Genomic DNA, 15,324 nt, shown 5'->3' on the forward strand with positions numbered 1-15,324 from the left:
ACAATTTATTTTTAAATCTTCAGACCAGTAAAAAACACCTAATGGAACAAAATTAATCACCCAGAGGTGCCTGAACTGGGGAGCATGGGTGGCTGAATATTAAGCAGGGAGTTGAAAAGGACAATGCATGCTTGCGAAAACCTTCCCTGGGTAAATAGAGGTGAGGAAAAATAGCCTTCATTCACTGTTTTTATTTCCTGCTATTGTGCAGCTGTTGGTCTCTCATACATCATCCTTTGGCCAACAATTAACCTCAGTTGAACCAGCTTTATTCATGCATTTATATAAACTCGCTGTTGTTAAGGTCAAGTTCTAACCTGCCCTCTGTTGCAGGTTAGTTTCTACATGTAAACTCTCCCTGTTTAGATAGCCTGTAATTTAAACAGGAGCTCACATAGGTCATGATGGATGGTGCTTTCTTTCCAGTGCCAGCAGGTCACATGAACTAATATACCACATCCCTCACGTGCTTCTGTGTGTAATAACAGACATTGTGTTGTTTCTTTTCCCTTCTGGCAATCCAAAACCCACCCCCTCGTTCTTTCCTCCCCCTTGTTTCCGTTGTTTTTCTCCCCTCTCTTCTGCCTCCCGTCAGTAGAAAACAGAAAGGTAAGATTTGTGTAAATATCAATACAGCAGGTTGTGTACCCGCAGTCTCCCTGGAAAGATGGTCGGGTCAGCCATTGCACTTTCTTGGGGTTAAGAGCAGATTGGTTTCTTTGTTGGCTTTGTGCTGATGAGAGGGAAAGAAAGGGTCATAAATGTGTCGAAGTGTGAAAGAGAGCAACAAACAAGATCACAGCGATCCTGCAGGGAGATGTTTGACCTGTGAACGCTGCTTTACCAGCAAGGAAGTTTATAAAGTGATGCTACTCAAATTTAAAATCAGGCAACACCTTTCAACAGAACACAAAATTTAGAGTGTCACAGTCCTACAATAAATAACTGAATAGATGTGACAATGCTGATTTACATGATGGGAAATGTTAATTTCTCTTTGCACCTAAGGATGGACAATTTGGCGTGCTCTGGGAGAAATGGGTTTGATTTGTCGGGCCTGTGAGACCTGACTTTGTTGGGATGGTAACTTGAAGGAACATTCTTAACTTTTTGTTTACAGATTTTGTGGAGTGGTACAAGAATTTTATTTTATTTTACTTTATTTTTTTGGCATTTATCTCTACCTCTTTGAGAGAAACATCATGATATAAACAGATGTCAGCTTAAATCAAGGATGAAGGCGAGAACTTAAGGTCATAGGACTTTTTTGCTCACAGCGTTGCTAGGACACTGTGTTGATCCAATTGTATGGCTATAATTTGTAAATGTTTATTTTGGTTGTTACAATTATGTGCATTTGCCACAGGCCTTTACATTTTGTACAACTATAGATATGTCACTTTGCACTAAATAGTCATTGAATTTACACCCCCCCAAAAAAAGAAGTTTGAATAAAAAATATTAAGTTCTGAATACATCTTAGCATTTAATGTAGCAAATATAAGTCTGGGTGTTTTTGTGTCACTACTGGTCATACTCAAATTTGGATTTCCAATGCACATGTAACCTGTGATGTCATGGGATATTTTTTATTAATTGAAGCAAAGTATGCACCTACATCCAATCTAAACTCGGAGCAGATGCTGAACCAAAAGTGAGTAAATAGTCAAAAGGTAAAAATAGCCTACACACTGCAGCGCTCCAGTTCTCACTCATTTAATGCACCAAAGTAGTTGTGGTGTTTGGAGCAATACAGCCCTTCATCAGACCTTAATATTATATTTGGTAAAAATTATTACACAAACTACAAAAATGAGACCCATTTTGTCATAAACTGAAATCTTTGTAAACCCAACTCTCTTTGCCAACTGAGTTAAGAAAAAGAAGAGGAAAAGAGTTAAGAAGAGGAGTAAAAGCTAAACTAAATAAGATGCAATTAATATGACTACAAATTTGAATGTTATTGATAATTTAACATACATGCATATTTACAATGGTCTCAAGTGTCCCCTCATGCTTATTTGTTTGGGTGATTGTTTGAGCGACTGATAAAGTGGATTGACATTCTCCAAATTCTGCACTTGTATCTATAATGGGATTATCCAACACTGATTCTAACAGCATACTATCAGAGACAATCAGATTTAAAGCAGATTATGTAAACATGCAAAGAGATCTCCTGTTTAACCTGCACTGTCACACAGCGAATGTGTGTCTGTGAGAAAAAGCAATCAGGGCCGGCAGCTTAACACATATTCCAGAGATTTATATGAATGTGTTATAGTTAATCCTTTAAAAACATAAAGGGATCATCTATTGTTGTGCTAATGGATATTTTCAATACTTAAATGTTACATGTGCAAATAATTCACCTCTTTGTTTCCTTGTCTGTGATGTTTGTTACTTTGATGATTAAATCACCAATGAAATTAGCTTTTTCACATCAATTTAACGTCATCATAGCAAATATATGTTAGTCCAAATGTCTTTTTTTGTACTCCTTTCATGAGAACTCTCTTCATTCAGCAAAATGCAGCTGAAAAAAATGCATTAGTTGATCAAATCCTTGATGTCTTAAAGCAATAAATCCATCATTTTGTGTGTCAGCTTCCAATCAATGGCACCAGATGAACACTAGAAGCATTTGACTATTCAGAAAATATTATGACGTTGAAGAGTAATGAACTAAAAGTTGGACCAAAGTAAGCAGGAACTTTCTTACTTAAAAGTTTTACCTTTTACAACAGACAGCGACAGACTCAAAAAATTTTTTAGAGGGGGTCTAAAAGCCAAAATGCATGGGACACGGACGCAACATGTCACATAGGTGAGGCAGTGGTGTTTTTTACCTGCTACGCAGACTCTGTCACTGCATGGTGACATGCATGGTGGCTGCCAGCTCCACTCTGTGTGAATTGCTAAATGCAGTATTTATGCAGGTTTGAAAGCATAAAGACTATATTAAATGGTAATGAATTAATAATCTGGATCATTTTAACAACAGGATACATTAGTTTGATTGATTTACTATAATAAATATTATTATAAATGCTAAAACACCCGCAAGTTTGCTCAACTGCTTCGCATTGTCTCTGATATAATGAGTTATTAATTTTGATCATTTTTAAACAGATTGTGCTTGTTTTCAGTTCTGTGTAGTTTTTGCTTGTTGGAAGGTCGTGGAGCAGCTTGCAAAGAAAGAAAAATAAACCGGCCTCAAAAAAATTGAAAAGAGCTGTACGATGCCCGTGCAGGCAAGCACGGCTTCCATGGTCAGTGTAGCAGCTGCAGTTGATTATAATAGACGCGCTCTGTTGTGGGCATCCTGAAGCAATTTTGCGCTAAATCCATGTCCCGTATACTTCGTTGATAAAAGAAGTCATGGTTCATAATTGGATTTAAAACTTTGGAAGCTTACACTCCTCAGTCTTTTGCTGTTTGCTTTAACTTGTCATTTCTTGTCAAACCTCTTTTCAAAATGCTCAGCTTTCTTGCATTTTAAAGAATGGTTCCAATAGTCCATTAAATTGAGCTGCGGGACCCACGTCAGCTGTAGCAGCCAGCAGTGACCCTCCATCTTCAGTCACAGCACCTGCTGTGCTGCTTTCTTCACCGCTCCATGTGTAAACTGTTGTATGTTATCCAGCTGTTTTTGTGTATTTTGTAAGGCCAAAAGAGTCACATCTCGTTTGTATTTTCGGGATGCAGCCACAATTAACATTTTAGAGCTATTAGCTGACCCCACTTATCCCGGCTTTTACAGCAATGATTCTGATTAGTAATCGTGCATTTCAAGTACCAGCTGAAAGGGTGAATTAAAACATGTTTACACAAAGTTAAGTAATGCTAAAATGTCACTATAGGACTGCACAAAATAACACTAATTTGGTGTGACTGTCTAATGTGTTGTGCTGCAGTAAATCTATGCACAAGATTATGACACGAAATACTTCAGAGAGGGTTTTAACCTGAAATCAATCCTTGTGGCTACACCTATGACTGCAGATTCAGGAAGATATTTAATCATCGCTTTAAAACATTTCGTGAGACATTGCATTGTATGTAGATGTTTTAACTCAATGGAGCTATTTTGAGCCTTTTCTTGGCATTTTGAATTGGAGCTCATATTAAGAACTGCCGCAAAGAACTGATCAGACAGAATCCTGCAGCTCTTGAGACATTGTTGTGTTAATTTTCTTTTTTGGTGCGTGTCTGTGGTTGTGAGCTTGTACTATCTTTTTGAAAAATGACATTTAGACCTTGAGAGTGAAGACATCTTGTAAAGTGAGGACATTTTGCTGGCCCTCGCTTTGGGCAGACCTTCAGAAGCCTCTTTGAGGGTTCAGACTTAGTTTTAAGGTTCAGTTTAGAATCAGGTTGAGGTTGGAGTTAGGCATTAAGTTATGAATGTTAAGGTTAAGGTAAAGGGCAAAGGAGTGCATTTTGTCAGGGAGTGCATTTACATGGACATAAATAACCTAACTAACCCTTTGAGCATGTGAACACCATATCCTGTTCATGAGAAATCCTAATACACTAGCTGGAGTACTCTTATACAAACAATGGCAGTAGTGAAAGTGTCTTGCCTCTCAGAAGATGAAGAAACTGAGATTTGTGTTTGGATAATGCAAGAGGCGTCTACAGCCACAGTTCACCTGTCCTACATGTGGTGGTGACAGTAACAGGCTGGCTCCAGAGTGGAGAGCATTAATACAACTATAGCATGTTTCAGCGATAACATTGACTCAGTATGTAGTGTGTGTAGTTTGGAGAGAGAGAGAGCAGACAGCCGATAAGTTGTGAAGTGATAGTAAATGTACGTTCTAGTGTTTAAGGAGGGAAATTGTTTCAATGATTTTATTGATACCAGTGCCATTATAGAGCCTGCTTATCGGTCCAACTCTATATCGATTCCCTCATTGTTTCTTGATCAATTTTGCGGGTGGGGCCAAAAGAAAACTCTACACAGGTTTCCACTTAAATGCAGCATTCAGAGTCTGCACACAGTGTCACGAAAATGAGAGAATAGTTAAATAGAAAAAATCTGCCAAGAATGCCAAAGTATTGCTCTAATGTTATGATAACGCAATACATCAAGAAAACCTTGAGGGATCTTTTTCAAATTTGGCACAAATGTTCACTTGGACTCAAGGCTGATATTATTAGATTTTAGGTGATATAGGTCAAGGTCACAGTGACCCACCTTGAGGGAATTTTATCAAATTTTATGCAAACATTCACCTAGACTCATCAATGAGCTAATATGAATTTAGTGTTTAATGGTCAAGGTCACTGACCTCTATCTCTTTCTCGTAAATGCAATATCCAGAGATGGTCTTAAGGGAGGTTCCTCAAATTTGGCACAAACATCATTGAAGGTCAAATGTCAACTGTGACATCATAATGCTCTGCAGATCACTCTGGCCATTACTGAAAGTCAGGAACAGAAGGGGAGATAATTAATTAGACTGAAGTGGTGACACTAATCTTGGCTGTCCACCTTCAAACTGTGCTTCTATAAATCTTCTGTGCTGACGGGGGAAGATGTGTGTGAAGCATCTGTGTTTACACAGACATGGATGTTAGTTGTAGGTGCAACTTGACTGGTGCATGGAGGAATGCAACACCTTGGCAGTGTTTCTAGTTTGTGTAAAAATCACAGGTACCTGTGCAAATAGACTGCAGTAACCACTAACCAGGTTACTTTATGTATGTTTACTTTGTGTATGTTTGGGGAAGACGAATAACCAGATTTTTCCATGCTCATGTAAACACCATAATCTAAATATGACCACAACTGGGATAACCCTCATAAACAGATTATTCATGTCCAGGTAAACCATGTCAGTGAGGGTCCTCACAAGAGTGGACGTACAGGGTTTTTGTGTGTGTGTGTGTGTGTGTGTGTGTGTGTGTGTGTGTGTGTGTGTGTGTGTGTGTGTGTGCGAGTGCGTGCGAGTGCGTGCGTGCGTGTGTGTGTGTTGATTGATGACTTACACTTCCAGTAGCTCTGGTCAATTATGTGTTTTCGGAGCATTTTCAGGTCACACAGGTGATCAATCTCCAAGATATAAGTAAAACTGACAAATTACAGTGTAAGTTCTTATCACCTGTCAGAGTGAGAATAGCACAGGCCCTATGATTAAAAAAGCTACTTTTGTCCTTTAGCTGTACTTGTGATAACAGTTTTTAATGTTCTCCATCACAGCTGTAACAATGTTTGACTTGGTTTGACTCTGCCGCTTTCAATTCTACCTCCTGTAATCAGAAATCATTCAACCAGATTGATTGCTTTAGTTTCATAGTGCCTTTTTGATGCAGCACGTCCAATCCAATTCTGTTTTATTTGATGCCCGGCGCAGATCTATCAGGACACGCTGTTCATGCCACATGTTGTGGTGAGCAACAGCAGAGTTTCTTTTAATGAAGAGCAAAACAAGCAAGGGATTGGAAAGGATAAAACATATGACTGAATAAATTCCCTCACAATTGATTTTTCTACCCGCTTAGGCCTCTGTTTCAAGCTGTGGCAGATGGAAAAAGCAAAGTAATGAATCCCCGTAGAAGACCATTTACCGGGGAAATAGCCCCGCTGCTGTGTTTCATACCTTGTTGCATCGTTTAACTACTCTTTCAGGCTTTTCCTGAATAATGCATTGTTTACTTAATTTACTCTTTACTGGCCTGTTCTCATGGTAGCATGTATCATTATATTGATTTGAGAAGGTTAACAGCTGTTCAAACCAAATATTCACCATATTTGCTTATGTGGGAAACAAGCACCTTCCTGACCTGCGGTGTTTTGCATTATTTATACACAAATATTTACATTTCTCCAACTGTCAGTAACTCATTGACTCTCTAATTAATTGCAAATATTTGAATTTGCGGTAGTTTCTTCTTCTTGACATTCATACTGCAGCTGTTCACTGCTGTTTTATGCAAATTTATATTTCTGTTTATGCATAATAGAGCCATGGGATTAGCAGAAATGCACCAAAAACAATAGAATTCAATGAATAAATAAAACACATACTGGTGTTTTAAGAGGCCCGGGGAAACAATTACATTCACTACATACAGAATAGTCGGAAAGGGCATGAGATCAGTCCAAAAAAAAAAAAAAAAATACATTGGGGAGTTGAAGAAATCCATGTAAAAATATGAGTCGTGTGTATTTTTGGTAGCAGAGAGTCCATATGGACGCTTTCCGCCTTTAGTTTCTGTTTATTAAGCCATTTATCAACCAGTTTCTTTTGGGGATGATCCAACATACAAATCACATGGACTATTATTTTTATTTATTTCTGTAACACATTTGAAACAACGTTAGCTGACCAAAGTGCTTTAAAAACCTGGGCATCATAAAAAAAGTCAACAATAGACCAAGATAACATTAATGAGTGATGCAAAAACTAGTAATAAACCATTGGACTTCAATAAGTTGAGTACATTCAAAAGCTAAAGTAAAGAGGTAGACCTTGAGCTGTTTTTTGAACAACTCAGTGGAGGACACAGCTGGACCATTTTTTATCCTTAGACACTTACAACAAATTGTGACATGATTTCAAGGATTTATTGCATTGTTGATCTGCCCCACTGCTTTGAAGGCAGTCATGCACCATCATTTTAAGATTTCAGTTTCATCCTGCTGTGTATTGCGTTTGGATTATTTTTATGTTCTTTTTGAAAATTACCACAGTAGCTAAAAAGATGAGTCTAATCATTCAATAAAATATAATGGGTTCATATCCATGTAACTTCTTGTAGTGCATGCATGTATGTGTGTGTTTATCCATCTATTTGCAGCTAATCAGGCAAACTTTTAGATCAGTCTAATATTTTCTGTGCACATGTATAACTGCATACACAAGGGCCCCTGTGGTTGTAGTGACTGTTGAAAAACCTGTTTGATTAACTGCATTATACCGTCACTGACTGCTGACTCCTCTTAACTAGCCGTGAGGGGCAGCAATTTTCCGGAAATTGGCTCTGCAAAAAACAACAAGCCTGTCTTTTCTGGAGCAGGCCACATTTTGGCCTTTATCATGGCTCAAAAACTTGATATCCATAGAAAAGCCTGTTCTCATTTTGAACTGGAGCATCTGCAGATAAGAATATGTAATGATCTGCTGCACTCAAGTTATAAAGTAATCTACCAGGAATGTGGGCTTGAACGTATTTGATTGGCTGATGAAGTGTCTTGTTGATTGGCCTTGCATCTGTGTGGCATGGTGCAAACTTTCAGGCAGCAGCCTTTACAATGATCATCAGCAATTATGTGGAAACAAAGGATGTAGTATAATAACCATTTTAAAGTGCTGTAAGAAAAAAAAGACAGTTTGGTCTATTTGTGGACCTTTTGATTGCATGGGGCATTTAAATTTTTTAATGAGAGAAAGTCACCGCAGGTGATCAACGCTGTGACTGAAGAGACAGCTCCAGAAAAAAGGGGAGGTCGACCTTTTTTTGTTTACATAAAAGCAATCACAGCTAACTGTTCATCATTTAAGTGTTTTGCCATCCATGCCCTTTAAATATGACACCCTGTTGTGCACTAAATCACTGCAAAGAGCAACGTTTGTAATATCTCACCATATCACAGGCGTAATGATGTTTGACACATCGCACTGGGTATGAAGCGTCAAACATTATTACAACAAAGCAGTCAGAGACACAGCCAGGAGAATGTCATCTCTCATCGGCTGACAGACAGTGAGCCGAGCAAACTGTGAAATCATTTGTCTGATTGTCTGGCAGCCAGGAGCAGGACTCAGCAACAATAACAACAAGCCCTGTGGTCAAATCTCCATTGCTTGTTAATAATCCGTCATATATCTGACTCTCTGCTTTCTGCTCTTACAGTTCACATCAGCCTGCCTGCTATGAGTTTTCTAACAATGGGAGAAGTTTTACCCAGGAGAAAAATTACTTTGAGTTTGTAGTATGAAGAGAAACAAGGGTGTATTTTTCCATTACTGCCCACATAATTAATAACTGAGATTGATCATTACTATAAGTTTCCATGTACATTTAACCGAACAGTGTACAAGATTTAGGGAGATTTGATGGCATCTAGTGGTGAGGATTGCAGATTGCAACCAGCTGAATTTTCTCATGGTGAGGATTCCTTCAGTGGTCATTGTTTTGTTTTGTTTTTTAATTTTAAAATATATATATATTTTGGGCTTTTTGTCTTTATTTTAACAGGACAGTCAAAAGAGGGAGTCATTAATCTTGTTAATAACTGTTGGATGCTGGTCATCCTTTGTAAGAAATAAGAAAAAGAAGTCCTGTCAATTTATGTCAGTTGAACTCATTTGTGTCATTAATGGTGGTTTGCATCAGCTGTGCCCCTCTCTTCTTTGCAAGAAAAAAAAAGAGAAAAACTCATTTTCAAAGAGGATTTAAGCAACATCACGTCCTTCCCTCTCGCACGTATTTGTTCAGGCAGAGCAGAAGGCTGGGTTTGTGATAATCCCCCAGCTCTTCAGTTTGTGGGTAGTAAGCAGGAGGTAAGTCTAGTGATTATAGTGCTTTTCAGCATGGAGAGTGGGAGCTTTGAGACGGACAAAAAAAAAAAAAAAACAGAGAGAAAGTAGAAAGCCAGCACCCACCCACGTCTGGGCAGAAAGCGGCCCTCAGGAGGCACAGTGGTCAACAGTGCATGGGGCTTACCTGTCAAGAGTCTCGTTGTGTCGAGAACGCAGTGGAGAGGAAAGTCAGGGGAGCCAAAGAGGCCAAGGAGGAAGCTAAAAAAGGCCCTTTTGACAAGTGCAAATGTTTTAGTGAAACTTTGAGGATCAAAATCAAATCCCCGTACTCAATTCGTTTTTTAAAGTGGCCCTTGAGAAAATCGGAGTCTCGAGGACTTACATGAACAGTCCCTTATGCAGCATATGCACTCATCTTTCCTCCCCCTTGGTGTCCTCCTCGTTTTCTAATTTTGCTGTTTTTACCCTTAAAATGGCACCTATCATGCACCCGCAAACTCTTTTCCCCATTGCTTCACATCACACTACTTAAACTTGATGTCAGCTGCCTCTTTCGGAGGTGATCTCAGTGTCTGTTCCCTTCCGCTTACAAGCTTGTCCTAGAAGCCTGTATTTTAAAATCAATTTGTTCCACTACATGCCACCATGGCCCACAGCTTTGGCCAGTGAGTCAACCTTGGCTTCATCTTGGCCCTGGATCCCACTGGCACAGCTTTGTTATGCCCAGTCTGAGCTGCATTGATAGTGTCCCTATCTCTCTACCTCTGTCGCCTGTTAAAGCAGCCAGTCACCTGCGTAGTCAAATTATCTGAAGCCCGAAAGAAGCGAAATACAACTAGCCTGACATCACCAGATCACATTAAACATGCAAGTTAGTCTTGAACCTGTCATTTCATTTTTGTTTTGGGGGCCATCAGTGGGCCTTAGATCAAAAGGCAGCAAGATGCAATTATATAGACCGACTACAAATCAAAGCAAATCTGCATATTTATGGAGAATCTGTAAGTAACAGGTAGTAAGCATCGATATGTCTGTGAACGACTGTTGCTGTTTTTACCATTAGAATTTCAGGGTTCCCACAGTCATGAAATTCCAGAAGTTATGAAACTAGAAAATATGTTTCCAGGCCTTAAAATGGTTTGGACTTAACAGAAAGTTTGGTATATGTATTACTTTGAAATAGTGTTTTTAAAAGATATTTTAACATTACACAAAATATGTTACAATTAAAATCTAATACTGCACTTTGTGCCAGTTGATAGAAACTTCGGTTATCTACGAAAATGTATTGGTCAAAAAATGTGTGGAAACCCTGGACTTTGGAAAATAAAACTTCAACATAAAGTTCCATGTCAGCTTCAGTCATCTTGGTTACGTAAACAGAGCTTCGTTTTACTTAGCCTGGATTATGCTTGCTGCAGTTTCTCTGGCTTGAGGATGCGTTATGTCATCACACATGTTTTCATAAATCGGGAAGGCTCTGTAAAATGCCAGTCATGGTCTGAAACATAACCCATGTTAGATAAATGGTTGTGATTGGCGTGCCCAGGGTTAGGGTGTGTGGAAATCTGTTTTATTGGGAGGGGAACTAGATGCATCTGCCACAACAAATAAAACAAAATAAATAAAACCAACTTGTAAATTTAAAGGAACACTGTGTAAGATTTAGGGGGATTTAGTAGTGAGGGTTGCAGATTGTACCCAGCTGAAGCTTCTTCTGTTTAGAATTCCTTCAGTCTTCATTGTTCAGGAGGGTGTTTAAAAAACTGGATATATCAGCAACAAATAAGCGTTTCTCCAAGGTCTTTTTTGGCATGTTGGAGACAGGCCGTTAGCTCAGCACCTGATAATGTGTGCTCACCTTTTTTCTCTGATAACTTAACATTCAGACATTCAGGAGGTTTGTACTGGGAGGCAAATTATATGCAGACGTTCTTTCCTCTCAAAAGCAAACCAAGTTGTGATTTAAAACCTGTAAAAACACTTAATTAAACAGTTTCACGTAAAAATCATTCTTTTTCCAACACTTTCTTCGGTCTGGTTGCTCCAGAATATCTGCCAGAGGGAGAAAAAAAGAGCAGATTTGCCTGATTACAAGACTGAGGGAAACAGGAGTTAAAATAGGGAACAAAGACTAACACTGTCTGTAGTCAATCCCATGTTTACTTATTCACTATATATATAATATAATATATAATCTCTATATAATAGAGACTTAATAGTTACATTTTTTCAAGTAACAAAAGGTGACACTGGTGTGTTTACAGCTCGTCTCCGCTGCCCCCAGAAACAGCCCTGCACTTATTGCAGGTCTAATTCTACAGTGAACAGTAAATTGTTATCAATTATTTTGTGTCCTCGCTGACAGCTGCAGTCAGAGTCTCATAATGGTGATTTTCTCATTTATCAAAAGCTATCCAATGTGCAGTTGGATTGTTGTCAAAACAGATTAAAATAAAATGACAAATATAGTGCTCAAACATAGGGAGTGTGTTCAAACACAGCCAGATCAGACTACTACCTCTGAGACCTGCTGTGTACGTCCATGTAGAGCCAGTAATTATGTTTCCATTTTAATAGTGTAATAGTATGTTTAAGTGAATTCCTAAAATTTTAGCAATATAAAATCTGCTTTTCTTTTAACTTCCTTTTAAAGGTTCTTGTCATCATGTTCTCACATATAAGAGTTGACAAGATAACATAATGAATTGAGCACCAGTAGCTTTGATACATTAAGGCAATTAATTTGTCTCTCCTGATCCATGAGGACTCTGTGGTTTTTTTTAACAGCCGCTACAGTTACATGCAACAAGAATTCCAGTCTGGACCTGAAATTGGGGCACTCACTGTTACAGACGCTGTTGTTATTCTTTGGACCTTTCTGATGAATAGTAGGCAGCGTGAAATGAATGCTTTGTCTGCAGTTGCAGAAGCAGGCCACACAATGTCAAGGTGTTTTCAAAAACTCTATCCTCTCTTTTTTGAAGGGCCAGCTTTTCTGCCTCATCCAACTTTCTATGACTTTTTTGGCAGTTTTTTCGCCTTGCATTTCCACTCAGGATTTCTCGTGCACAAATTGAAAATGTGGATAAAAACTGGTGGATCCGAAGATACCAGTTGTATTTTGAGTCAACGCTGTGTATCTTTTTCAGCATGTTATCTAACATCTCCTCATCCGTTTCATCTCTAGGTACGGAGACATGGTGCCAAAGACGATCGCCGGAAAGATCTTCGGCTCCATCTGCTCCCTAAGTGGCGTGCTGGTGATCGCTCTGCCCGTGCCAGTTATTGTCTCCAACTTCAGTCGTATCTACCACCAGAACCAGAGAGCAGACAAACGGCGTGCTCAGAAGGTAAATGTCAGTGTGGTTATTTCACCCCATCTGCTCCAACCAGAAGATTTGAGGGTTACATGTTGGTTAAGTAAATATGTTTGTGTTGGAGCGAGTGTGTATATACATATCACCCAATCATTAGGAGTGCACGCTGTTGATTTGCATAAGGTGAAAGTACCACGGGATTATTAGTTATTATTACGATGATGAGAGTGAATGGAGGTTGAAGTGAGTAAAAACATTAGGCAGGTGGGTGGGTGGATACTAATGATTATTCCTGAAAAACCTCTTGAAGGTCTTTTTTTTAATATATATTTATATTCAGATCATTAAAATAATAACAGAGGGTTGAAAGATCTTGGTGACTGATAATGTTCTTTTTTATGAAAAAGACAGATGACACATTTTACAAACTTGAAAAAAAAAGGTGATGGTGAAGAGGATTGACCCCAATTATGAATTTTACGTCTGCATTTCAAATAGCCGTCCTTCAGCTTACATCATCCCACATTTTTCAACACAATTTTACACACCTACACACGCACACACACATACACACACAAAGGGAAATGTGTTGCCCTTCAGACCCACATTATTCAATGTCCTTCCACACATGCACACACACTCCCTTTCTCTCTCTCTCTCTCTCTCTCACTCACACACACACACACACACACACACACACATACACACCTAAAATCCAGGCACTAAATGTTAGCTATCCACTTACCACACTCACCCAGTGGGCTTGACCTTTTCTACGGGGCGAGATAAGAGCGCTATTAAGGTAGAGAGCAGCTGCTGATAGCTAATTGAGGAGGGAAAAGTCTGATTTGAATCCATAGTGATATAAGAATCCTATGAGGCTGGTTTTCTCATTAATATATTACCTTGAATCAGCAGAAGTACAATGGGATTTTTTTCCCAGTTCAAACACAATGAAGTAAACTCCTTTGTAGCTTCAGGTGCTCCAGTTTGGCTCCATTTGACCAGTAAGCAATGAAGTAGAGGGGGAAAGTCATGCATGTATTTAACTGCTGCTCAATTTTAGAGGGGAGAAAATAAATCAAAAATAGGTTTACCTTTAAAAAAAAAAGCATATTAAGGAGGGTCATTTTTAATACTTTAGGCCACACAGCTGCATGTGATGGATGAAGAGTGATCAATAATGCACCAAAAATCACTAGATCATTACTGCAATCAAATAACATTTTGCAATTGAAGCATGAAACCTGGTTTTAATTTTTTTTTTAAGAAATCACACAAAAAAATCAAGTTAGAAACGTTTACCTCTTATTGCAAATAAGATTTCTGTACAAATGTATATACAATTTAAAAAGTAAAGATAAAGTTTACAGATATTTAGGTTTTATGTTATGTGTTTTGGTAGTATAAGAAAGTTAAGAGGAAAATAATATTACTTGTTAGTCTTGAATGAAATTGATTCACAGCACCAAAAATTGCATTGTTGCATATTCATTCTAATTCTGTTTCTGTTTATCCTTGAGTACCCTTTACTGTGTGCAACAAGCTTTTGTTATCTAGCCAGGCATAGGGAATCATGTGTGAGTGTGTGTGAGTGTGTGTGTTCACAGCTAATCTAAAGAAACTACTGGACTAATCAGTCTAATATTTTATGTGCACATTAAAACTGTATGTTCAGGGACCTCTTTGTGGTTGTAGTGATTCGCAAATGTTGAAGAATCTGTTTTATGGACTGTTTTATATCATCGCTGACTGCTGACTCCTCACGTCTCTTAACCTGCTGGTAGGGGCTGTAATTTTTTTATGAAAATCATCTCATCCAAAATCAACCCTACCCTCTGTCGCAGGCTGCATTTTGGCCTTTCGGTTCAAAAACTGACAACCATATAAAAGTTTGGTCTCATTTTGAATCAGAGCATCTTCAGATGAATTCCATACTTAACATATTAGTCCTTGTTTTTGTTATCTTAGCAACCATCTTAACTGTCAAGGCTTACGCCAAGCCGACAGTCAGCCGTTGCCGTTTGGCCAACGGTGAGTGCATTCAGCCCTCATCGCCGCAGTGTGTCCCGCACTGTTGGCCCTCATCAGCGTTTTTCGGCCGATTCAGCATGTTGAATAAAATCACTCTTGATTGGCCATTCAGCTCAGCGCATGAATGGAGAGAGGGAAGGGAGAAAATAAACACCTAAAGTCAAGAGGGACTGAGGTCAAAACAAACTTGTTATGTGAGGTAAGATTGCTTTTCTTCTGCCGTTGAGCTGTTTAGCAGAATTGTTTCCTGATGGGCAGTGTTGTTGTTCCCTGGCGCACAGTAAATAAGCTTTGTTCTTTTGGTATTGGGTTGTGTTGTTATTGTGCTAACTGGTGGTCCTCTGGTTTCCCGTTTTGATTGATAATTGTAGACCACCGCTGTTTGCTGGTATGGAGGGAATCTCCTCTCAAGAAGGCACAGAATGCATGTGCCGGTTGGTTTTGTGTGTTTCTCTGCAACTTTTTGGCCGAAACAC

The 15,324-nt window shown here is 38.8% G+C and overlaps 1 protein-coding gene across 2 annotated transcripts in view; it reads left to right on the forward strand.

The window, feature by feature from the left end:
* Positions 1-15,324, forward strand: part of LOC121951744 (A-type voltage-gated potassium channel KCND3-like) — a 166,822-nt gene that overhangs the window by 132,156 nt on the left and 19,342 nt on the right. For both annotated transcript variants that reach the window (XM_088088675.1, XM_042498201.2), the window contains one exon: positions 12,685-12,847. In XM_088088675.1, coding sequence (XP_087944801.1) covers positions 12,685-12,847 — 163 coding nt within the window. The remainder of the gene's footprint in view (positions 1-12,684; positions 12,848-15,324) is intronic.

The sequence above is a fragment of the Plectropomus leopardus genome, chromosome 2, assembly GCF_026936395.1.
Source record: "Plectropomus leopardus strain MGB_pleo_1.0 chromosome 2, ASM2693639v1, whole genome shotgun sequence".
In the NCBI taxonomy this organism is placed as follows: Eukaryota; Metazoa; Chordata; class Actinopteri; order Perciformes; family Serranidae; genus Plectropomus; species Plectropomus leopardus.